Source organism: Eptesicus fuscus, chromosome 10 (genome assembly GCF_027574615.1).
Source record: "Eptesicus fuscus isolate TK198812 chromosome 10, DD_ASM_mEF_20220401, whole genome shotgun sequence".
In the NCBI taxonomy this organism is placed as follows: Eukaryota; Metazoa; Chordata; class Mammalia; order Chiroptera; family Vespertilionidae; genus Eptesicus; species Eptesicus fuscus.
This window is the reverse complement of record NC_072482.1, coordinates 46,066,707-46,092,175: the sequence shown is the minus strand read 5'-3', so window position 1 is coordinate 46,092,175 and position 25,469 is coordinate 46,066,707. Positions and strand designations below refer to the sequence as shown.

Genomic DNA, 25,469 nt, shown 5'->3' with positions numbered 1-25,469 from the left:
GGGAGGGTAGTTGGAGGTGATCAACCCTGCAGGAGAAGGGCAGTTAGGGGTGACCAGGCTGGCAGAGGAGGGAAGTTGGGGGAAAACAGGCTGGCAGCAGAGTGGTTAGGGGGTGATCAGGCTGGCAGGCAGAAGCGGTTAGGGGCAATCAGGAAGGCAAGCAGGCAAGCAGTTGGGAGCCAGCAGTCCTGGATTGTGAGAGGGATGTCCGACTGCCCGTTTAGGGATCCGACTGCCCACCGGGATCGGGCCTAAATGGGCAGTCAGACATCCCTCGAGGGGTCCCATATTGGAGAGGGTACAGGCTGGGCTGAGGGACAACCCCCCTTCTGTGCACGAATTTCGTGCACCGGGCCTCTAGTATATATATAATCAGGATCAGTGACTTTACCAGGATCACCAGGATGGCAGAAAATTAGGAATATCAGGATTAATATCTTTAAACCCATATTAATTTTAAATGGATCTTATTAGATAGAGGTCATATAACTTGATTTATGAAATCATTCTCAGATATTCGCTTATCTAATTATTCTTTATCTCTAGGTGTCTACAGAAGAAATTATCTCTTTGTGGTCCGGCTTATTTAATTCCACATTTATGTCTTTCTGGAGCAGTACTGTGACCACAAATCCAGAGTACTGGCTCACGTGGAGCCCTCTGACTGTTGCGCAGCAGAGGGAGAGGCCCAAGTCCCTTTTGGACTCCACACTGAAGGTTTGTTGGCATAAAACATAAAAATGTTTGATGATAGTGGAAAAGAGTTTGCAATAGATCTAGTAATAAATACTTATTGCTAGCATAAAGCAGTGACTAAGTAATTGTAGTACTCTTTTTTCTACAGGATATTTATAAGTGTACTTTTAAAGAAGATAATTCTGTTTTAAATGATTTGGGAAGTTCTGAATTAAAAAAAGGTTCCTTAAAAAAGTATTTTATTTTATTTCTTTTTTTTTTTAATGAATCTTTATTGTTCAGATTACAATTGTTTCTCCTTTTTCCCACATATCTCCCCACCACCCAGTTCCTACCCCCCCTCTTCCCTTACCTCCCCCCCCCGCTGTCCTTATCCATAGGTGTATGATTTTTGTCCAGTCTCTTCCATACTCCCCACACAGACACCCCTTTCCCCTGAGAATTATCAATCCACTCCCATTCTATGCCTGATTCTATTAAGTTCACCAGTTTATTCTGTTCATGTGTGTGTATATGCATGTATAGTAGAATTCAGTAGAAATAATCACTCTTTGCTCTGTATATTTTCTTTTGTTAAATATGTTTTTATTGCTTTTAGAGAGAGAGGGGGAGAGAGAAACATCAATTGGCTGCCTCCTGCACACCCCCTGTCAGGGATCAAACCTGCAACCCAGGGCATGTGCCCTGACTGGGAATCAAACCTGGGTTTTTTCGTGCATGGGATGATGCTCAACCAACTGAGCTACACCATCCAGGGCTTTGCTCTATCTTGTTTACCTATATTTTATATTAAATATATACGTCAACAAAAATAAGATCATTTTTTGTTTACATAATACATTATGGAAACCTGTACCTGTCATTCCATCTTATTCTTTTTCTTAATTTAAATTCTTTATTGTTGAAAGTATTACATATGTCTCCTTTATTCTGCCATTGACCTCTCCCGCCCTCTTCCGCCCCCCAGCACATGCCCTCACCCCCCTACTGTGTATGTCCATTGGTTATGTTTACATGCATACATGCAAATCCTTTGGTTTATCTCCTCCGCCCGTCCCCCCTCCCCCATTCCCTATCTTCCCTTTGAGGTTTGTTGGTCTGTTCGATGCTTCTGTGTCTCTATATTTATTTTTGTTCATCAGTTTATGTGGTTCCAGCTTATTCTTTTTAAGGTATTCCATCCTTCAAATGTGCTGGAATTTATTTAATCACAGGTTTTGAGGTTTCTTGTCTGTATTTCCTCCCTTTCCTGTAATAAGCATACTGTATCAATTCCCCTTGCATAAGTTTTTGTCCCTTTGAGTATTTCTGTGGATATAAGAACTGGAATTTAACCCTTGATTAAAGTATGCACAGTTAAAGAAATTTATAGCTATTACCAGAATGTCAGGTGGTTTTTGTTTTACTTTTTAAACATTCTAGGAGCCAGTAAAAAGGGAGATCATGAAGCTTTGGACAACCACAGGAGGACTTGGGACTAGAGCACAGTTTCCTTTATTATATACATGAGGGCCTGTTTCTCCATCACATTGCCACACTGGTGTTATCAACATTTAATTAGACAATTTTTAAAATCTCATTTTAATCCATACTCCCTTGATTATTTCTTGAGATTGAACATGATTGTGTATGTATATTGATCATTCATGTTCATTGCCCATTTTGTTTAAAAAATTGGGTTTGACATTTTATTATTGGATATCTCTTTTTTAAAAATAAATATTTGTATTGATTTCAGAGAGAAAGGGAGATGGAGAGAGAGAGAAACGTTAATGATGAGAGAGAATCATAGATCAGGTGCCTCCTACACACCCCACACTGGGGATGGAGCCCACAACCCAGGCATGTACCCTAATGGGGATCAAACATGACCTGGTTCATAGATTGCTGCTCAACCACTGAGCCATGCCAGTCAGGCTGGATATCTCTTTACATATGGTTATTAAACATTTTCCTAACAATGTTTGGAAATGTATTTCTATTGTTTTCTTGTCTCTCAAGTTTTTTAATGTCTTATTTTTATATGTTTTTATTCATTTTTTAGAGGTAGAGGAAGGGAGAGGGCTCGAGAGAGACATCGATGAGAGAGAAACATCATTGATCAGCTACTGCCTACTCACCCCCTACTGGAAATCGAGCCCACAACCTGGGCATGTGCCGTGACCTAGAATCAAACTGTGACCTCTTGGTTCCTAGGTTGATGCTCAACTACTGAGCCATGACGGCTGGGCTTAATGTCTTCTTTTTAAATATGCTTATCCCTTTCTGCTTTCTGGCTTTGGTACCATGTTTTTTATTTATTCATTTTTTATTTTGTCATTATTTTTAAATTAAATTTATTGGGGTAACATTGATTAATAAAATTGTATAGATTTCAAGTGTACAATTCTGTGATTCATCATCTGTATATGGCAGGTGTCATGCTCTTTTTAAAAAGTCTTTCTTCACTATACCTAGAATTAAACTATTCGCCCATAATTTCTTTTGTATTTAAATCAAGTTTATCTGGATATCTTGTTTTTTGAGGTAGACTTACACATTTTTTATTTTTTGCAAACAGCGTATGCGAATGCTGTATAACAGCTCCATTTTTGACTAATTAATCCTTTCACTCTCATTTGAAATGCCACCTCGCTTATATATTTTATTTTCCCATAAATGTTCAAGAATTTACTTTTGGAGTCTTTTCTGTTCTGTTACTTTATCAAAACTGATTCTTTTATTGAAAAATATCTCTCAAAGCTCTTAGGTGATAAACATTATGGGTCCCCGAGAGTTGTGTAGAGTTTCCTATTACATGTGTTTGACCAGCTTTACTGTGGACAGCTACTTCTGTGTCCCAGATGAACAGTTCAGAGAGCACAGCTTGGCACACTTTGTCCCTGACTCTTACATTTGTCTTCTGGTTCTTGTCTCTGCCTCTGAATCTCACCTTTCTGCAGTGTGTTCCAAGCTGTACTGCAAGAATGGCCTTCCTAACGTCCAGGATTGAGGAGTTTTCCTCGCAATAATGATGTACTCATTGCTCCTCATTCCTGGAGAATAGAGCCGACATTCCTTTAAGACCTGCTAACACCTGATACCATTTAGTCCTCCTGGTCCTAGCAACCTGAACCTCTTGTCCTTATTCTTTTTCTTTCCTCTAAGGTGCCAGTACTACTTGTTGAAATCTTTTTAATTAATTTCTAAAGTGACTTTAACTCTATCCATTAGGGCCCCGGCAGTCTCAGTAGAGCCATGTTCTCCAAGTGCTGCTTCGAAGTCTTGACCAGCAGCTGCAGAGCAAGTTCCTGGGATGTGAGCGGCCTCCCCATCCTATCCTCCTCGCATGTCACCCTGGGAGAGTGGGTTGAAAGAGCCCAGCAGCTCCGGGACATCGGCTCAGTGCTTTGGACCAACATGGCTGTCCCTTCAGTAGCAGAGTTCAGGTATTCCCTCCCCCTGGGCAGGCTGTAAAGCTCCTTTTGTTTCTCCAGAGCATACAGCAGGGACCTCAGTCAGAAATTGCTTCTCTGGTGGCTAGTTCTGGTAGGAGAAGGCCAGGGTGTTTTCTGGCTGGATCAGCAGGTTTTTAGCCCATCACAGGCTACTGTGAACTGGCCAGCTGCTCAGTCTATTTTAAGCATGTCATGATCAAGAGAGTAATGCTTAGGAAACTGTAGATTACATGAAAATGAAAACTCACCTAGTATTGGAGTGTAGTCTTTCATGTCATAGTGTGAGAAAGGAATGCTGTTTGATGCAATGCAAATACTTAAGTGCTTCCTTATCCCCTCAGACGCACGGATTCCCGGCTCCAGGGGTTGGTGCTGTGCCGGCACCTGGCAGGCCTGGCTGAGCTGCTCCCCGAAACCCTACGGCAGGAGTACATGCACAGCTGCGAGCAGCTGCTGTGTGGTGACAGCCAGGCTTTTCAGCACGTGGGCCAGACTCTTGGGGACATGGCCGGGCAGGAGGTGCTGCCCAAAGACCTGTTGTGCCTCTTGCTTACCTCCCTACGCCTCTTGTTCGGGGAAGGGGAGGGTAAGCGGGACCTACCTGAGCCAGCCCGGCGTGGGAGCCTCTGGGTGAGCCTCGGCCTGCTCCAGATTCAGACATGGCTTCCCCAGGCACGCTTCGACCCTGCAGTGAAGAGGGAATACAAGCTCAGATACGCCAAGGAAGAGGTATGGAGACAAGACTTGGGGCATGCGCTCCATCCTGACAGGCTGGATTTACTTAGTGTGTTAACCCTCTTACTCCCGTTTGGGTGCAGACCATTAAAGGGACAATTTTGCATAAGATGCCCTGTGACTTCCCAGGATTGTGTTGTAAAGACTGCTTTTTCCCTCTGGGAGTTCCTCTGAGTGGGCTCAGGCCCTGGGAGAGGGGCCCTTCCTAAGGTGCTGCTGTGTCTGGCAATAGGCTGCAGTGGGTAGAGGGCACGACAGCAGAACACCTGAGGCACTGGCAGAGAAGTGCTGGGAGCCATCACTGTCCAGACGCCCTGTCCTGGAACTAAGTTTTGGATGTTTGATTTGGAAAGTACTTCACAGAGTATAGTCTATGGGTTTTGAACTTTTGTTCGGTATTGAAAAGTCCAGAATCCAGTACATTCAGATCTTATGGGTACCCTTTCTATTTGAACCAAACCAGGAACTGCCTACATGAAGATAGTGAGATAGTAGTTCTGTATTTTGAAGGAAAATTATGTTAATTGGGGTGAAGGCTAAGTTACTATAGCAGAGTCCCAGAAGTTCAGTGTTGAAAATAAGATTGTTTCTTTTACCTAATCACTTGAGGGACCTACCTGAGCCAGCCCTCGGGTCATTCAGGAGCCCAGGTTCTCTTTGTCCAGTGCTCTACCCTCCCCCAGGGCATTGTCCTCTTGGGCAAGGTCTGAGCTGGGCATAGCAGACCAGCTTCTTCCTTTCAATTAGTTATACCAGCTGCAGTGCGAGTGGAAGACCCGAAACCTCTCGTCCCAGCTACAGACTGGAAGAGACCTGGAAGATGAAGTCATTATCAATTACTCTCATCCTCATATCAGGTAACACAGCAGAGTGGTTATTTGTGTTGGAGATTATAGTCTCTCCTTTTAAAAAAAGCATTTTGAGGTTGACCTTTGTAATGTAATCACAGTGTTAGCAGAGGTGATGATATACATCTCTGAACCACATTAGCAATTAGATCCCAAAGCCATGGTTATAGTCAGGAAAAGTTATGCTCTGTGAAAGGTGGGGCCGGATTCACATGGGGCCAAGTGGGTTGAAACCAGAACTTATTCTCAGCATGGAAGAAGTTGTGTGTGATGAGGTCCACTGTGTGGATCTATTGCCTTAGGAAATACTGTATGGTGAAGTGGGTTCTGAGTTCCTCTCAGAACTCCATCTGCCTTTGACTTTGGACTTTGAGTAGGCCACTTAATACCTTTAAGCTTCAATATCCATATCTGTAAAAGAAGGATAATAGTACTCACTTCAGTGAGTTGTGATGAGATATGCATCTAAATTGCTGAGTTAACATGATGTGTGGCACATAGTAACTGCTTTCTATATTATTCATTTTATTATAATTGTTAATATTATCATCATATTATTCCTTAGTAGCAGAAATGTCTTCATTCTATTTTCCTGCCAGCTCAGTCTAGATTTCTTGCTCTTCTTTTTATATTATTTTGCCTTTAGGTTGCTTTACCAAAGAATTGATCAGCTGGAGAATTTAATATGCAGCCTGTCGAAGAAGCAGGCCTTCAGACCCCAGCTGCCTGCATATGAGTCCCTGGTGCAGGAGATCCACCACTACATCTCCAGCATCGCCAAGGCCCCGGCCGTTCAGGATCTGCTCACACGGCTCCTGCAGGCCCTGCAGATGGATGGGCTTCGGTCTGCTCAGGTGGCCCAGAACCTTCTGAAGGAGGAAGCCTCCTGGCAGCAGTCGCACCACCAGTTCAGGAGGCGGCTGGCCGAGGAGTATGCCCTGTATCCAGACTCTGTGACCCCACTGCAGGCATCCATCTTGCAGATGCAGCATGGCATGAGGCTGGTGGCATCCGAGGTCCACTCCTCACTCCACAGCAGCGTGGTCTGTGCAGACAGGCTGGACACTCTGGTCGCATCCCTGTTGGCTTTCCCATCGGTGAGCCCCACCTTCCCCACTTACTATGCTCATGCAGATGCTTTGTGCTCAGTCAAGTCAGAGGAGGTTCTGCGAGGCCTTGGGAAGTTGACCCTCAAGCGCTCGGGAGGAAAGGAGCTGGAAGGCAAGAGCCAGAGACCCTGCCCTACCCGAGAACAGCTACTGCTGAACGCCCTTCTTTACCTGCGCTCCCATGTGCTGTGCAAGGGAGAGCTGGACCAGAGGGCCCTGCAGCTCTTCAGACACGTGTGCCAGGTAAGCCTGTCCCAGTGGGGGCCTGCCCCGACCTCTCCTCCTCAAGGGGAGCTGGGAGCACAAGCTGGGGGCGCCTGCAGGACATTAGCAGTGTCAGTGTACATAGAGACTGTGATTACTGAGAGGGGTCTACTGTTGTTTCTTTCATTTCCTATTTAACGGTCGGGCTTGGGGGCCTTTGTTCCTCAGTTTTTAAGAGATTAAAAAAAATAGTGATATTAGCCCTTTATCTGTGTTACACACTGCAAAGAGTTTGTTGGTTTTCTTTTGACTTTATGGTAGTTTTTGTCATATAATTTTTTATTACTATGAATAAAATAACATCTGTTTTTTCCCTTACCAACAAAAGCAACTTGTTCTCATTTTAGACAGTTAAAATAGTATAAATATTAGCAAAAATTATTAGAATTTACCAAACTCTGTTAACATGTTGGTGTATCCCATTCTAGGCTTGCTTATTTGTGTCTATGCATATGTATGTCTATGATATTCTAATTTTATTTTAAGTCATTCGTCCCAGTGGTTTACAGTTTTTGGTTAGTAATAGAACCTTTTTAAAAATAAAAATCTTAGCATAGTGACCCAATATTTAACTGATAAAAATGTACTCTGGTCGAAAACAATTCCATCCCCTCCATGGTGCCTGAGATCAGTCCTTTAATCACTAGAGTACTACAAACCAATAATAAAGTCCATTCTGTTTTATGACTTGCTTTAAAAAACCTAATAGCATTTTGTGATTATTTTCCAATAATTATGGTATTCTTTACCTGCATCATATTCAGCTGCTGCCTAGTTTTCCATTGTGTGGGTATGATATAAGTCATTTAAATAATTTCCTTTAATTGAAGATTTATATTTCTATGTACTTCTTCCTGCTATTTTGGGGGAAAAACCCAAAACACTATAAATAGTCTTATAACCAGGTCTTTGCATACAAATTCTAGACAGCAGAATTGCTGGGACAAAGATTAACTGTTTGGGCTTCTAATACAAATCATCTTACTGAATGGTGGATGCTTATTTCCTCAATTTTTATCAATACTCTGTGGTTTCTTTATTTTATACTTTTGTCAATTTAAGGACTTAAAATCTTAGAGGTAATAGGGGATTTAGAAATGTCTGATAAGGCATAACTCAGTTTTGCCTGATTGGTGGTGAATCACACCCCCACACACACCCCTCCTCCATCCCCCAGCCTGTCCTTAGTGCAAAGCACCATTAACCCCTGACAGGAAGTGCCCATAGCTTTCCTGCAGCAAGTTCTTATACCTGTAAAACGTTAATGCTGTAGTAGAGGGGATTTAGGAAATGGCTTGCTGGAGACACAGTTTGAAAGCAAAGGCCTTTTGCTCTCTGTTCCCTGAAAATTAGTTTCTTGGATGTTGGCATTTATTTGTTTTTTAACCATGATATTCTGTTTTCATGAGAAGAGATAGTAAATCTTGTGCTTTTTCATTGTAAGTGACTCAGCAAAGGCAAGTAAGCTTCCTTCTGAATGTGTGACTTTTCAGGAAATCATCAATGAGTGGGATGAGCAGGAACGCCTTGCCCAAGAGAAGGCTGAGCAGGAGAATAGCCTGTACAGATACAGGAGCAGGAGTTCCCGGACAGCCCTGAGCGAGGAGGAGGAGGAGGAGGAGCGGGAGTTCAGAAGGCAGTTCCCACTGCATCAGGTGAGGATTTGTTCTGGAATGAATTCCCTTGATAACACACACACACACACTTCCTTCCAATGGTTTTGCAGTCTTTTTACTAGATCTTATCTATGTATATAAAAGGCTAACATGCAAAGTGTCCCCTTGGGAGTGAGATCGGGAAACCAGGAGTTCAATCGCTCGCTATGACATGTGCTGACCACCAGGGGCAGTGTGGAACGAAGGAAGGCCCCAGCCAGCAGCTAGAGAAGGGAGGCCCGGTTGGCAGCCAGCAGCCAGGGAAGGGAGGCCCCGGCTTGCAGCCGTAGGCCCCGATCAGCCCTGATCACTGGCCAGGCCTAGGGACCCTACCTGTGCACGAATTTTGTACACCAGGCCTCTAGTTGCATATAAGTCGCTACCTCATTTTCTTGATTGTTCACTCCATTTTTTCCCTTCCTTTTAGTCTGATGAGAACTGAATTTGATATTTCTTTAAAGTTCAATGGCTTTAATGTTATTTACAGGACTTCGCAGATATTTTGGTAGAACCAACACTAGAGGAGAAGGGAACGTCAGATGGGCAAGAAGCAGCAGCAGCCACAGACCCCACCCTCCTCTCCCCAAGCTCCATGCAGGCTGTGATGCTGATTCACCAGCAGCTGTGCCTCAGCTTTGCTCGGTCCCTCTGGTACCAACAGACTCTGCCAACGCATGAGGCAAAGCACTACCTCAGCCTGTTTCTGTCCTGCTATCAGACCGGGGCATCTCTGGTGACACACTTCTACCCCCTAATGGGTACGGTGGTTTACTTTGTTATATTCTTGGAAAATTGAAATGAATAGATATCATTGCTACTTCTGGAACAATGAAAACCATTACCTCCCTGTTTTTCCTAGATTAAAAAAATTTTTTTTCTTTTATTGATTAAGGTATTACATATGTGTCCTTGTCCCCTCATTGGCCCCCCACCCCCCCGCTCGTGCCCTCACCCCCCTAGTGTCTGTGTCCATTCGTTATGCTTATACTAGTATGCATGTATACAAGTCCTTCGGTTGATCTCTCCTCCTTCCTCCCCACCCTCCCCTGCCCTCCCTCTGAGGTTTGATGGTCTGATTGATGCTTCTCTATCTCTAGATCTATTTCTGTTCATCAGTTTATGTTGTTCATTATATTCCACAAATGAGTGAGATCATGTGATATTTATCTTTCTCTAACTGACTTATTTCGCTTAGCATAATGCTCTCCAGATCCATCCATGTTGTTGCAAATGGTAGGAGTTCCTTCCTTTTTACAGCAGTGTAGTATTCTATTGTGTAGATGTACCACAGTTTTCTAATCCACTCATCTGCTGATGGGCATTTAGGCTATTTCCAAATCTTAGCTGTTGTAAATTGTGCTGCTATGAACATAGGGGTGCATATATCCTTTCTGATTGGTGTTTCTTGTTTCTTGGGATATATTCCTAGAAGTGGGATCACTGAGTCTCAAGACAGTCTCTTAAATAAATGGTGTTGGGAAAATTGGACATGCAAAAAAAATGAAATTAGACCACCATCTTACATCATACACAAAAATAAACTCAAAATGGATAAAGAGCTTAAATGTAAGATGGGAAACCATAAAAATAGAGGAATCCACAGGCAGCAAAATCTCAGACATATGCCAAAAGAACTTCTTCACTGATACTGCTCCTAGGGCAATGGAAACTAAGAAGGCCAAGAGACATGAAAACATGCTCAAAGTCACTAATCATCTGAGAGATGCAAATCAAAATGACAGTGATGTACCATCTCACACCTGTCAGAATGGCTATCATCAACAAATCAACAAATGTCAAGTGCTGGCGAGCGTGTAGAGAAAAAGGAACCCTCCTGCACTGCTGGTGGAATTGCAGACTGGTGCAGCCACTGTGGAGAAGAGTATAGAGTTTTCTCAAAAAACTAGATTATTTTTATTATTAATGGAATTTTCTTAGTTTAAAAGACTTAAGCTGATTCAAAAAAATGGGTTTAAAATTCTGTGATAAAGATGGATTTTCATCGCTTGAATGCTTTGGGGTTAAGGGATTAACAAAATAAGGGTGTGGACTTAACTTAAATGGTCTAGTTCTTCCGCATTATTTCCTCTAACAGCTTCAGTGCTTTCCAAATGATATGTATTCCTGGGAACTCAGAAATTAATCTCACTGACTATGGTTTGATGCAGTTTTCTCTATGACCTCATGAGTTAATTCCATGCAAATAGGAAGGAGGCCTTAAATTTCATTTCTACCTACTGAGAACAGCAACAGAAACTCTGAATCTGAATCCATCAAGCCAGACTCTGTACTACCCTCTTGATTCACTTAGGTCATATCCAAGTTTTTCGGATATAACCTGGGAACTTGGCATAGTTTCGTGACTGCAGCAGTAGTAGGTCACAGTCCTCTAGGCCTATGTTGCTTTGGTTGCAGATGGCAGTGAAGTATCAGCTTCATTAGTTCATTATTTTTGAGCATTTTTAACTTAATGATGAAATTACCAAGTCCACTGACTTTGCTATGACGTTAACTTCACAGGTGTTGAACTGACTGACCAACTCTTGGGCAGCCAGCTTTTGGCCTGCACCCTCTCCCATAATACTCTCTTTGGGGAGGCGACGTCAGACCTGATAGTAAAGCCAGATGGACCCTACGACTTCTACCAGCACCCCAACGTCCCAGAAGCACGACTTTGTCAACCTGTGCTTCAGGGATTCTCAGAGGCTGTCATTCGGCTGCTGCAGGATTGGCCGGAACATCCGGCGCTTATGCAGGTAGGGTGGGTGATGCGGAGAGGGCACAGAGGATGTGGCCTCTTGCCATCCCTGCGGGAAACTTCTGGGGAGGTCTCTCTTCAGTACCCTGAGACTTTGGATGATTGATATTAACACCGAGATACCCCCAATTCTTTTTCTCCCTGCAGCTGATGGTTGTAATGGACAGAATTCGTAGTTTCCCACTTTCCAGTCCCATCTCCAAGTTCCTGAATGGGTTAGAGATCCTTCTGGCAAAGGCACAGGTATAATGATTCCCCCTCTCCTCCTCATTTTAGTTTGTAATCAATTGGAAAAAAAAAAAATCTTGTGGCACCATTAGTGTTAGAGGGACAGAAACTTACAGTCTGGGTTGGAGAAGGATAAACATTGTTTTTTTCTGGCATTGCAAGGGAAACCATTACCTCTGTGAGGCATGTAAGGGACCTACCTACCTCACCTGTTCCTCGGTGGGATGCAGCGTCCATGGGCACTGAGGGCTCCTGGCCAGGACTTGCCTTCAGATTGGCTTAGTGTCTTCACACACTGCCCCCCTCAGTCCTCTCACAGGGAGGTAGCTGGTGCTTCCTTGATTGTCAGATTAGGGCCCTGAACTTTGCAGCGGTCATGGACTAATAACAGGAATTCCGGCCCAGGTTTCCAAATCTGTGCTTTTTGTCTGCCTCTAATCTTGGCTCTGCTGGGGTTCTGTCAGGTGACCAGAAAGAACTGGAAGCTGGATGTAAACTCATTATAATGCTTGCTAAATCAGCATACAAGTTGATGAAGGACCCAGTGGTTACACAGGAAAAGCCCAGGATGTTCTTGAGGGAGGAGGTGATGAAGGGATTGGATAATGGCCATAGTAACTTTTATCTTTGTTTCTGTAGGATTGGGAGGAGAATGCAAGTCGAGCTCTCTCTCTGCGGAAACACCTGGATTTGGTCAGTCAGATGATCATTCGTTGGCGTAAACTAGAACTCAAGTAAGTGATACATTTGTCACTTCCTTTCCCCTCCTGACCTTGTGTCGCAGGGACATGCGTGTTTGTTTCTTCTTTGTGTAGTACAGTTAGAGAACAGTTAGAGAATGTGCTTTCAGTCATTAATCACAGCGTTGAAAGCTGGGCATTAGAACGACCTTAGTAGAGACCAGGTGACAACATACCGTCCTGAGGCAGCAAACTGGGAGCCTTCTCCATCTCCATTTAGCTGCTGCTTCTGTGGTTCTAGATATTTCAAATGGATTTCCTTAAATGTGTCCTTGGCCTCTTCTCTCATGTTTCAGCTGCTGGTCTATGAGTTTGGATAATACCATGAAGCGCCACACTGAGAAATCCACCAAGCACTGGTTCTCCATCTATCAGATGCTTGAGAAGCACATGCAGGAACAAACAGAAGAGCAGGAAGGTAACACCTGTCAGACAGTGCTGCTTATTCAGAGGGCCCAAGCTAAACTCAAGAGTGCTGCAAAGTGTGGGATATACCTGCACCCATGTCCCCTCCTGCCACTGCTTTCACAGAGGAGGCGTCATTTGATCTCATGGTATTCCTGAGCGGTCAGCCAAGAAAGCCATGTAGGGCTTCTCTTAATGACAAAAGTCAGAGAGGTTTAAGTGACTTTTCCCCGAAAGTAGAGAGTTAGTCATAAGATAAGGTTTCCTTAGGCTCTATATCCATGAGACAAGTCAAAATGAACGTTGCGTTCTTGGTAGGTAGCAGTTAATGTGCTTGAGTGTAAAAGTGTTTCATTTCATACTTAGAGTGAGCACCTCATAATTCAGTTTCATAATTTGCTGGGAGTACATTTAACACACACCCTGGGTGCAGCTTTGTAAATCAGCTTGGAATTTAGCTGCAATCCTTGCTTCAAAGCTTCCTTGTAATTGTGATCTCTACTTGACTGCCATCCCTCAGTGGGTCCCCTAGTAGACTGCGTTCATGTTATGAATAGGGAATGATGGTTGCAGGCAGTTGTATGTCTTCCTCTTTGAATCTCTACAGATGACAAACAGATGACCCTGATGTTGCTGGTCAGCACATTACAAGCATTTATTGAAGGATCCTCACTGGGAGAATTCCATGTACGCCTTCAGATGTTACTGGTTTTCCATTGTCATGTGTTGCTGATGCCACAAGTTGAAGGAAAAGGTAAGGATACACTTTTTTTTCTTTACTTTTATGCTGCAATGTTAAAATGGGTTAGACTTTGAATTCTCCTCATGATACAGGTATCTTATTGCATACCAGGTTTTAAACACTTCTAGTCATCTTTTACTTTAATGTGATACACAGTAGATGTAGAGATAAACATTCAAAGTAAAGTACAGGCTGGTTTTCAGTGAAGCGCTGACTACTGAACTCTAGCAGAGGAAACCTGCCAGGTGCAGAGCTTGGGCTCAAACTGGCAGGCTGAGGCAGAACGCCTTTCTGTCTAGACAGTGGGTATGTCCTGCTGAGCTTCTGCTTGATCCAGGCCATTGTTAGGTTCTTTGATGTAGTGAGAACACTGCCGCTCATTAAGCACCTGCACACAAAACTTCTACTGTCAGTTACTTTCCCCTGACTGCAACAACTTGGATAACTCTGTCACTGTAAAATGAGTATAGAGTGTATGTGAATGAGCAGTCAAGGTGAGCCTCTTAATATGCCACCTTTTAAAACAGGCTCAGTTTCTGCTGACTTGACAATAAGATTTAGAGAAAGCATTTGAAATTAAATTTAGCAGAATGTCTAAGTACACCATCCTACATAATAAAAAGGTAATATGCAAATTGCATCACTCCACTACGCCCACAATTGGGCCAGCTGGAGGTGCAGGGGGCGGGACTCAGGGTGACTGATTGGCTGGCAGTAGGAGCTGGGGGCAGGGACTTGCAAGTCCCCGCCCCCCGCTCCTCCCGCTGGCCTAGATGGCCGGCGCTGCTGGAGGACTCGGAAGAAGCGGTGGCGGAATTCGGGGTGGCCGATTGCGTTGCTGCCGGCACCAGTTTTCCTCTGGCCACCCCCCAGATCAGAGTGCTTCCCAAGTCCTGCCCTCAGCCTTCGGGAGGCGCTCTGATCGGCAGGTGGCCAGAAGAAAACTGATGCTGGTGGAAAACTGGTGCTGGCAGCCAGGTGAGGGAAAGTCTATTGCACGAAACTTCGTGCAACGGGCTTCTAGTCTTTAAGAAAAAAGTGCAACAAGAAATTTTGCTACAAGCTGAAATGAAAAAGTAGGGTAGTTGTTGACAGCTTGCCTCTCAGGTGGGAACTGCTAAATTCAGTTAGGCTCCCTGCTGAGCCTATGAAACATACTGTAAACTTATGACCTAAAGAGTAATGAGGATGGCACATCTCTGAAATGTGACGCCCACAGGTGGAGCCAGTAGCACATGTAGCAAGTGTGGTGTTTTTGTTTCCTTTTCATTTCTTCCAGATTCACTTTGCAGTGTTCTATGGAATTTGTACCATTATTACAAGCAATTCTTTGACCGGGTCCAGGCCAAAATTGTGGAACTTCGTTCCCCCCTAGAAAAAGAACTTAAAGTAAGATGAACAGCTGTCATGATCACTCTTGGGAGAGCAAAATCAGCAAATGGTTTTTATTTAGTTCTGTTCTTTCATCTGTTTAACAATGAGGCAGGGGCTCTGGGGAATGGAGGAGAGCATTGCAACTGTTCAGTAGGATGGCAAGATTTACACTCTGTGGCATTGGCTCCATTGTGACCTGGCTCAGTTTGTGAGGGCCAGTGGAGTAGTCCGTCAAAGACTCCAAGAGAATTGCCCCAGGTGTCTGTTAGTGCTTGCTCCCCTGGTCTTACCAGGCTGATCTTCCAGCTCAGAGGAGCACTGTCCATGTGCCGTGAGGTGCCACAGGGTAAGGAGGACCCTCTCTCTCTTTTTTTTTTTAAGTTTTTAATTATTTTAGAGAGGAAGGGATAGATAGAAACATTGGTGAGAACATCAACATCAATCCGCTGCCTCCTGCATGCCCCCTGCTGGGGATTGAGCCCACAAGCCAGGCATGTTCCCTACCCAGAATCAAACCCGTGACCTCTTGGTGCATGGGTCTGTGCTCAACCACTGAGCCACACCAGCCAGGCATGAGGACCCTCTCTTTTTTATACTTTCAGTGGTGGTGGAACCAACCCTGATATGAGCCAGAGTACATATCAGGTGACCTTTGATTGTAGCAATAGTCCTTTTCATTCCTTTGAGACAAACACTGGTTCCTTTTTTAGATGTGTTTTGTTTACTGATACAGCCCTGTGTTTGGGATGGAGTGGGCTCTGGTCTTTGGCAAACAGATGATCTTAAAAGAAACAATGATTAGGTTTATAAAACCATCCCTTGAGCTTCATTTATTTTACAGGAATTTGTTAAGATATCCAAGTGGAATGATGTCAGCTTCTGGTCCATTAAACAATCTGTGGAAAAGACACACAGGTAATTCATCTTTTAAAACTGGGGGTGACTAAAGCTCAGAATTTGTGAATGGTAGGCAGCAAGATTACATTGTTATAATGGCCTGACTTAGTGCTGCCTGAACTTACTATAAAACACAAGATTATTTTGGTGTGGCTTTTCAACACCATCTCCTACCACTCAAAGCCTGGTCTACCTGCAGGCTGGATTGGTGTGCCTTGAGGTAAAGCAGACTGTGTGCTATGGAAAAGTTGAATTCTGCCACCCACCAGCTGTTTTACCTTGAGTAAAGTGATCCCACCATTTCTGGCTTTAGTTTTTTCTCCTAGAGAAGGGAGATGACAATATTTGTCATACTTATTTTAAAATATAAGATGATTGTGAGTAGCTAATGGAACTCATTGTATATAAAAGGTAAATTATATGTGTACCTAATATGATGTTATTTTTACATTTCCTCACTTCCATCCATTTTTCCCTCCTCATCTCTGTTATTACCTGGGGCCAGGACCCTCTTTAAATTCATGAAGAAATTTGAAGCTGTCCTCAGTGAGCCCTGCCAGTCATCCCTGGTGGAGAGTGACAAGGAGGAACAGCCTGACTTTTTGCCGCAGCCAACAGAAGCAGCCACGAGTGAAGCATCCCCCATTCAGAATCTGAACAAGGCTCTGCGGGAGACCCTGCTAGCCCGGCCAGCAACTGCACAGGTACTAGCTTGAGGAATAGTGTTTCTTATTCCTAGGCCAGTCAGATGGAATTTATGTTTTCTGTATAAGGAGTGTTCTTAGAATTCGGTGAGGAAATGCCTTTAAATTCTTGCTCTTTGGATGTATTTAGCATTTGTAAGTCTGCCTGACCTCACTACAGAATAAGACAAAAAGCCAGGATCCTGGTGCTGAAAGTTGAATGCTAGCCTAAGAGAAATAAGTGTGCTTACTTGTGAACATTTCATTTACCTAGACAAAATATTTGAAGCATTAGTGTAGGAATATGCCATTGGAGCTGCCTTTGGGTGCTAATATTGAAGCTGCTGCACCGGGAGTGAATGTATGCAGTGATGTGCTAGTTTATAATGGTTGCTGATGACTATAGTGTAAATACTCTCACCGTGGCCAGTTTCAAGCACCAAGAGTTAAGTGGTGGCTTGCAAAATTCCTGAAAATGTAATAGTCATAGAGACTTTGAGTGAATAGGTCTATTACAGGATGGGTGTTCCTGCTTTCTATCCTTGGTTGTAGGGAGATCCAGGATTTGGGGAGGGGAGCATGCCTCAAGAGAGTAATCACCTTTGCCTTCTTACTGTACTTCCCACCCTGGATCCATAGAGGGAGCAATGGAATTCTTCAGTCTATTTTTAGTAGTACAGAAAGCATAATAGAAATTGAGCATATAGTCATGATATGGCTCTACAGATAAGATGGTTGCCAGGTGTATTTTCTTTTAATTATATTTGTCAGCTCACTGCTTCCCCTACCACCCCTTCTCAGGCTGTCACGCTGATCTAAAACTTTGACATGCTATTAATGACAACACAGGGATTTCAGGGATTCTTAGGGGGAAAAATAATGAAAATATGCCCCTGTGGATGAAAGCTTTCCTCTTCATCTGCTATCTGGGTTCTTGATATTTGAACTGGAAGTGGCAGTCGGGGAGAGATGGCAGTAGAAGTAGGATTTGGCAGATCAGTGTAGCCTTGCTGGGCAGCACAGCAACTCAGAGGCAGCATGCATAGTCATCCTGCTGCATCCAGAGATCAGAACCAGAGTCTCCTATGGCTGGCACTGTTGTTGCCAGAGGTGGGGTGGGGTCCTTCACTGCTGTGACTCATGGAACAGCAGTACAGTTTTCTAAATATCCACAGTTCATGCCTATTTTAATTTCGGTGATGCTACATTTGTTCCTGTGAGACTTCAGAAGAGAGTTTAATATTTGCTGAGCGAGGAGTGTGTGGAGGGTGCAGCACTTACATTTAGTGCCTGAGCAGGTTAGTGCTATTACTTGTGTCCTTGGCAGGAAGACCAACCCATGTTCTGTCTCGTAGGCCACGGTTCCAGAACAGTGTCAGGGGGCTCCTTTCCCCTCGGAGGGTGAGCTTCTGTATCGCTTGCCGAAGCTCACGAAACGAATGAGGAAGATGTGCCTGATGCTCATGAAGGAAAGCCGCCTCCCTCACCTAGTGGACGGCCTCGATCAGTTCACCGGTGGGTGCCTGCAGCCAGGGGCCAGGTTGGGTTTGCTCTCTCTGTTGTTCCCAGTGGCCCAGCAGCGCTGGGAATCTGTCACCTGTGTCCTTTTTTGACATCTTGAATACTGTTGAGAGTTAATTGAATAAACAAGTGGGCTAAAAACCAGCCGAGCCCAGATATAGGAGCCAACTGAAATGACACAAACTTTCAATTTTCCTCTTGTTCTCTCATCTAAACTAGTGCTGTTATGCCATTTTATGGCTGTTAGGCCAATTTATAGCAGCCTTGTCTATATCAGCTCCTGTTGGTTGCGGCCATGAGTAGAGGGTCACGGAGATGGATTTCCCAGAGTTTGGAAGCTGTCCCTGCCTCTCAAAATGCTGTCTCTTCAGTTAAAGAAAAAGGAAGATTCACCCACAGCCCTCTTGCTTTCTGCACTTCAGAGCGGTATAGCAGTTTCATCTCCCTGAGCACTTTTGCTCAGGGACTTGAGAACCAAGATTTGCTCAGTAGTGTAACATCAGCGGCTAGCGAGAGGATCCAGCATTTAGTAGGTTGGTTGGATGCTTGGCAGCCCTCTACCACTTCCCCCAGTGTGTGTGGTGTCAGAGTGAGGCTGGTCCTTCTTTAATTAGGTTATGTTTTGATTTCAGGGAGCTCCTTATTTTGAAAACTTATTAGAATAATAGCCTATTATTATTGTCAAGATGACCTTTCTGCTTGAGCCTATGATAAGGGTCTATAGCAGTGATGGCGAACCTATGGCACGTGTGTCAGCACTGACACGCGTAGCCATTTCTGATGACACGCGGCCACTGAGGCGGCCGCATGCCAAGGATGAAACATTTGCTTCTCCTGAGTATAAAACATTTGCGAAATAATGTTTTTTCCTAAGTGACACACTACCCGAGTTATGCTCAGTTTTTTGGCGAAGTTTGACACACCAAGCTCAAAAGGTTGCCCATCACTGGTCTATAGAATACAGGTCCCATGTGCATCTTCTGGATAGGGCACCCGCTCTGTGTGATGCAAAGCATTCTCCCCTCCACTTCCCATGCGGTGCCAAGGGATTGCATGTGGTGCACTTGCCCTCGCCTGTGTTAGTTCAGACGCCTGTGTTAGTCTGCTACGGCTGCGTTAACAAAGTGCTACATATTGGGTGGCTTAAACAACAGGTTAATTTTCTCACAGTTCTGGAGGCTAAAAGTCCAAGAAGTGTTTGGCTTCTTCTGAGTCCTCTCACCTTGGCTTATCCATGGCTGCTTTCTCACTGTGTCTTCATACTGTCTTCCCCCTGTGTATATCTGTGTTCTAGTCTCTTCTAAGGGCACCACTTATACTAGATTAGGACCACCCATATGACCTCATTTTACTTTAATTACCTCTTTACAGGCCCTGTCTGCAAAGATAGTCACATTCTGGTGTGCTGTGGGGTTAGGACTTCAACATGCATCTGGGGGGATACAGTCAGCTCAAACATTGTTCTGTGGCAGGTGCCTGTTGCAGGGACCTCTGGGTATTCTGGAAGGCAGCATGGTGCTGGAGAAAGACCTTGGGCTTTGGAGTTGATTGGGCCAGGGTTCAAGTCCTGTCAGCAAGTCCACTCTTTTCTCCCAAAATGTCCTTGGTCTTGGGGTACTTATAACATGTTAATGAGGCTGGGGATTTCCATATTTCTGTTTCCTCCCAGGTGAAGTAGTTTCCTCTGTGAGTGAGCTGCAGAGCTTACAGGTAGAGCCCTCCGCAGAGAAGGAGAAGCAGCGGTCAGAAGCCAAGCACATTCTCATGCAGAAGCAGCGAGCATTGGCAGACCTCTTTAAGCACCTTGCAAAAACCGGTAAGGTTCTCACTTGAAACCCAGTGGAGTATAATCACCAGCTTTTAGAGAGAAAAACAGCATGGATGATTTGAAGTTTTCTAGAAACAGTGGAGACAATGGGAAATAGAAGGTGGCGGCAAGGTTTTAAAATGCCATTCTAAGAGTTCCAGTCACACACATACAAAATCGTGTGATGAACTGTTTGCGATTTCCAAATATTTTCAGTTTTGTAATGAGGTTTCTCAGAAATCGTGTTTTTTATTTTCATCACCATATGTTGTACAGCACCCACCCTTCCAGCATCACTTAGAGAGCAGTGCTTCTCAAACTTCGGTGCTTGTGCGAGTCACTCGGGGAATCTTGTTAAAGTGCACAAGTAGATTCTGTTTCGGTGGGTGTGAGGCAGGGCCTGGGCATCTGCTTTCCATTAGGCTCCTTGGCCAATGCTGTTCTGAGGATCTGACTTTGAGTAACAATGGCATCGAGGGGCAGGAGCAGGGCAGGGCACATCCACTCTCTCCTGAGCATCTTTACTCAAACACATGTGACTCATTTCCTAGGTTTGTCCTATCGTAAAGGTCTTGCCTGGGCCCGTTCAAAAAACCCTCAAGAGATGCTTCATCTTCGCCCGTTGGATCTCCGGAGCGCATTGTCTATAGTCAGCAGCACTCAGGAGGCAGATTCTAGGTTTGTTTGTTTAATTACAAATGGAGCCAGTCATGTAAGCCTCCCATGTCCTCATTTGCCAAAGGGGATGGCAATACCTCTCTCCTAGCATTGCTCTAAAGATAGCATTTAGACCAGTGCCTGGCTCAGGATCTGGCTCCTGGTGAGCATTTAGCAAGTGTTAATTTTCTCCCTTCTTTTTCCTTTCTCTTTGCTCGTATTTGCCTCTCATTATTTTTTGGTTCTTTGATTTTCCTGAGGTCTCCTTACTTCATTGGAATATGCAAGTGAAAATCTGTGAGAGTGTAGCCACAGTTTTGGCTCTTTCACAAATATAAACCTTTTATAAATTGTAATATATTCTTGAATTTGAGAGCCTAGAATCTTTGAGACAGAGCTGCCTCTGTTAACTATGGTGAGGTTGTTGTAAATGCTGATTTGCATGAACTGAGTATTGCGTACATTTGTGTTTAATTTGCTTAGTAGCATTCTTGGTGCTTTAAATGCTAGTTCAACACAACATTGTAAACAGTACAAATTTTCCGTAAACATTCTGGATTTTCCATTTTTTAGGAAAATTTGGCCAGGTGGGCTAGCTTTCCCATGTGGTCAGAAGTAGGCTCTCGTCCTTTGACAGAACACATGCTCTCCGGTTCACAGTGCTCCCTAACAAGCCCTGTTCTCCCACGTGGAGTCAGCTGTCATTGCCATGTATCATTTTGTGCTTGGCTCTCCTTAATCATGTGACATCTGCTTGGCCCTTGTATGCATTGGGATTTATGACCTAGCCTCCACTGCCAAGATAATTACAAAGTTTCCATTAAGGAAACCGTATGGTCATCATAATTTATCTCCCCATTATACTTTCAGTGCTAAGTACATGATACATCCTTTGCATAAAGGACTCATGAGTGCCTCATAGAAATAAATCTATTCATACTCTCAGTTTTTGGTTGTGGCTAAATATATCAATCTCTGAATCATTAGGATCCTGGGTGGGATAAGTGATTTTAATTAAGTAAATCACATTTTAATTTTTTTTTTTTTTCAGGCTGCTTACAGAAATCTCGTCCTCGTGGGATGGGTGCCAGAAGTATTTTTATCGTTCCCTTGCACGACACGCCAGACTTAGCGCAGCCCTAGCAGCTCCTGCCAAGGTTAGAGTGGTAGCCCTTCAGAATTGCCAGGACCCAGGGGAGCTCCAGCTCTGTTATCCCAGGGCAGAACATCATTAAACTTACAGTACAAATCAGTGTAATTTTGTGCCGAATCAGAGAGCATCTTATAATAAATTTTGTTACATTTGCCAACAGGGCCAAATGCATAAGAAAAATTATGGAACATAAACTTCAAATTCAGAATACCACCTTCAGATCTTTTTCCCTTATGAATTGAGAAAAGACCACTAATACCCAATTTTGGTGTGAAACCTAGCTTCTGTTCGTGGAATGTCAGTGATCTGTGGGAGTATAGTTTGAGAAGCAGTGCTCAGAAAGATCAGTGTGGCTCATGCCTCTAGAGGGCAGCACACCCATAGGTTACCTACTACTATTTCCCTGGAGCTGGGCAGCAGCACCCACAGCACCTTTCCTTCTCCCCCTGCCAGGAAATGGGCGTGGGCAGCATCGAGCGGTGTAAAGGGTTCTCGGCACATTTGATGAAGATGCTTATCCGGCAGCGGCGCTCCCTGACCACGCTGACTGAGCAGTGGATCCTCCTCAGGTAACAGCGGACTAGTTGGGTTTGTGGCCCGAGTTAGCAAGAATTACGTGGGTCAGCTCAGGGTTTCTGCATGTGCTGCTCTCAGTTGTGAAATTAAATCTGAGGCCTGGAAAGACAGGTAGGGTTTCTCCTGGCTTTTGGTGATGCGCCTCTGTCCCCTGGTTCTGGCAGTACCTCTCAGGAGAAGGGGGCCTGGGAGATGAGTTCAGAGCTGAGCCAGACAGTAAATATGGCCATGGCCGAACTGCACTGGGTCTAGAAAGAGGGCATCAGTGGCTGACAGTCTATGCCGGCTGAGAGACAGGGTTGTGTTTATGGATAGGACATCCCAGTCTCAGCACAAATCAGATCTGAGTCTGCTTCAGTTTGTTGGGCTCTTTGGATCACAAAGTTTCAATTTGCTCAGCCATACATGGACGCTCCTCAACGGAAATAGATATTTAAAATTTGAGGACAGTTGGGAAGTCTGTCATTATCTATTGAATGTTGAGAGGTAGTATTTCCAGATTAATCACTTCAATTTTAGGTATTTGCTGCCCACTCATAAGGGCTTATTGAGCAAAGTATATTACATTTACTAGGTGTTTTTTTTTTTAGAAAAGTGGTTGAAATCACTGCATTGGTGTGACTTGCATGTGAGAGGGGTGTAAGGGGTTAGGTGATACGCAGTAAGTTTTGATGCTTGTGAAAGACTGAAGGATGTGTCTAGATGCTTTGGAAGGCATTTGAATAGACTTCTTACCTATTGGAGGGATCCTCCACCTCCCTTTTTTTTAAATTATGTGAAAAAGCCCATACTTGCTTTAGAAATGAATGAATTTACTGTTACAGAACAACATGGTGACATAGTCTAAGGTGCCTTGTGTTTTTCCCATGGCTTTCTCTGCACAGAAACCTCCTCAGCTGTGTGCAGGAGATTCAGGGCAGGCTGACAGGGCCACTGCTCTACCCCGTGGCCTTCCCCCCCCAGGACGGCGTGCAGCAGTGGACAGAGAGGCTGCAGCACTTGGCCATGCAGAGCCAGATCCTGCTTGAGCAGCTCTCCTGGCTCCTCCAGTGCTGCCCCGGCGCAGCGTCAGCTCCAAGCCCAGGTGATGCCCAGGCACAGGGTCAGTCTTCTGTCCTCTGCCCGGAAGGACCAGAGCTCACCACGGGGCAGCTTTCCAGAGCTGTGCCGGACCTCAGCCCATCAGATCTGAGCTATCCATCCCCAGTACCTGGCAATCAGCTGCCCTCTGGTTGCCGGATGCGGAAACAGGACCAGCTTTGGCAACAGTCAACTTCGAGATTAACAGAGATGCTGAAGACCGTTCAAACAGTGAAAGCTGACGTTGACAGAATTAGGCAGCAGTCTTGTGAGACTCTCTTTCATTCTTGGTGAGTGTGCTTATGCCTCTGCTCTTCCTCTGTGTGCTTGGATACTTGCTCAGAGTTTAGTGATGGGTAAAATTATGCAAGGACTTGGGCTTCAGTTCTCTGTTTTTCAGCGGACATGCATAGTGCTTTGTGGCATGTATGTAGCAGTTTCACATACAGCGAGTTTTGCTCTGCTTCTATTTTAGTTGTTGGAGGAAGGACTGTGTGTGTGGCTTGGGGAGGTGGCACGTACCCCTTTCCTTTCAACATTGTGGCATTTCTGTTGTTGCAGGAAAGATTTTGAAGTTTGTTCTTCTGGGCTGAGTTGCCTGTCCCAGGTGTCAGCTCATTTGCAAGGCCTAGAGTCCTTGTTCATTCTTCCAGGGATGGAGGTTGAGCAAACAGACCAACAAATGGCATTAGTTGAGAGCCTGGAATATGTCAGAGGAGAAATCGGTAAAGCCACAGATGACTTTACTACCTGGAAGACACATCTTCTCACGTCAGGCAGCCAAGGAGGTAAGGACTGTTAGTAAGGGAGGAAAAGCCCAGCATAGGAATGATGTCTTATAGACAAAGTCTAGATGATACTTAAGACACATACTACTTCATTCTAAACATATCTGTCCAGGGTTCTAAGGCAGACAGGTGTGGTTGGACCCACAGCTCTTATTTTCCTACATTCGTTCGCGTCCCTTGCCTTTGGATTGCCGTCATGTCACTTTCTTTGTAGCACACGTGTATGGAGACTCCACAGGCTCCCTCAGCTATTACAGACAGTTCTCCTTTATACCAGAAAGTTGAGGGTGGCATTTGACTAAGTGTTTATACACACCATCTAAACTGTTATTTTCATATTTTTTACATTCTTTTAGCAAAATTGTTTTAATATAAGACGATAACCTTGTAGCTTTATTTAGGCAGGAACTGTGTCTCATTCATCTTTTTATCCAGCATAGTGTGGCACAGTGGCTGATCCAATTGTAGGTGCTTACAGGTAACCATTTGTTAAAATAACAAGTGAGCATTGCCAATGGTTTCCTGACACAAATGATCGGGGGTTTTTTTTTTGTTTGTTTGTACCATTTACTTAATAGGAAACCAAATATTGGATGAAGGATTTGTGGAAGATTTTGCAGAGAAAATGGAAACTGCCATCCGGTCCATCCTTTATGCCATCCAGAACTTAGCAGAAAGAAATAGTAAAAAGACAGACGAAAACACTGACCAGACAAGGCCACAGGAAGATGATGGTATGTCTGAAATCAGGCAAACATTAGTTTCATACTTGATTTAGTTTTTCAATTTGATGATTTATCTTTGTGACTGAAGATTTAAGGACAGATATTTGAAATAAATGACTGGATGAATGGGGGTGAAAGGGTTTATCTTCAGTTATTCATCGTGTCATTCTTTTCAGCAGGCTTTGAGAGACTGCAATCAGGACATCTAACAAAACTCTTAGAGGAAGACTTGTGGGCTGACGTGAGCACTTTGCATGTGCAAAAAATAATTTCTGCTGTCTCTGAGCTGTTGGAGAGACTGAAATCATGTGGTGAGGACGGCACAGCAGCAAAGCACATGGTAACCAACTGTTCTTTATAAGCTTCTTGCTGTCGGGAGTAGGCTGAGCAAGGGCAGAGAGGGGGCTTCGCCTCACTATGTGGGTGGTCTTAAAGCAGGCCTCTGTGGCAAAATCACTAGGAATTTGCTTTCTTTATAGATGTAAACGCCATTGATAAACTGAAAAGCTTAGGGCTTGTTAGCTAAGAGTTACAGTTGTAACATGCCTAGGTTCAAAAATGCTAGCATTCCAGAATATTCGTTATCTTCGT

At 44.2% G+C, this 25,469-nt stretch overlaps 1 protein-coding gene across 1 annotated transcript in view; it reads left to right on the top strand.

Annotated features, from left to right (window-relative positions):
- MDN1 (midasin AAA ATPase 1) overlaps positions 1-25,469 on the top strand; it is a 152,975-nt gene that overhangs the window by 99,839 nt on the left and 27,667 nt on the right. Inside the window, exons 59-82 of the mRNA XM_054722522.1 lie at positions 547-717; positions 3,910-4,124; positions 4,475-4,862; positions 5,616-5,725; positions 6,363-7,068; positions 8,583-8,744; positions 9,232-9,502; positions 11,265-11,500; positions 11,650-11,745; positions 12,370-12,464; positions 12,767-12,888; positions 13,483-13,629; positions 14,897-15,006; positions 15,833-15,906; positions 16,394-16,592; positions 17,927-18,086; positions 19,762-19,908; positions 20,451-20,577; positions 21,608-21,713; positions 22,163-22,278; positions 23,170-23,655; positions 23,927-24,153; positions 24,732-24,887; positions 25,055-25,218. Coding sequence (XP_054578497.1) covers positions 547-717; positions 3,910-4,124; positions 4,475-4,862; positions 5,616-5,725; positions 6,363-7,068; positions 8,583-8,744; positions 9,232-9,502; positions 11,265-11,500; positions 11,650-11,745; positions 12,370-12,464; positions 12,767-12,888; positions 13,483-13,629; positions 14,897-15,006; positions 15,833-15,906; positions 16,394-16,592; positions 17,927-18,086; positions 19,762-19,908; positions 20,451-20,577; positions 21,608-21,713; positions 22,163-22,278; positions 23,170-23,655; positions 23,927-24,153; positions 24,732-24,887; positions 25,055-25,218 — 4,791 coding nt within the window. The remainder of the gene's footprint in view (positions 1-546; positions 718-3,909; positions 4,125-4,474; positions 4,863-5,615; positions 5,726-6,362; positions 7,069-8,582; positions 8,745-9,231; positions 9,503-11,264; positions 11,501-11,649; positions 11,746-12,369; positions 12,465-12,766; positions 12,889-13,482; positions 13,630-14,896; positions 15,007-15,832; positions 15,907-16,393; positions 16,593-17,926; positions 18,087-19,761; positions 19,909-20,450; positions 20,578-21,607; positions 21,714-22,162; positions 22,279-23,169; positions 23,656-23,926; positions 24,154-24,731; positions 24,888-25,054; positions 25,219-25,469) is intronic.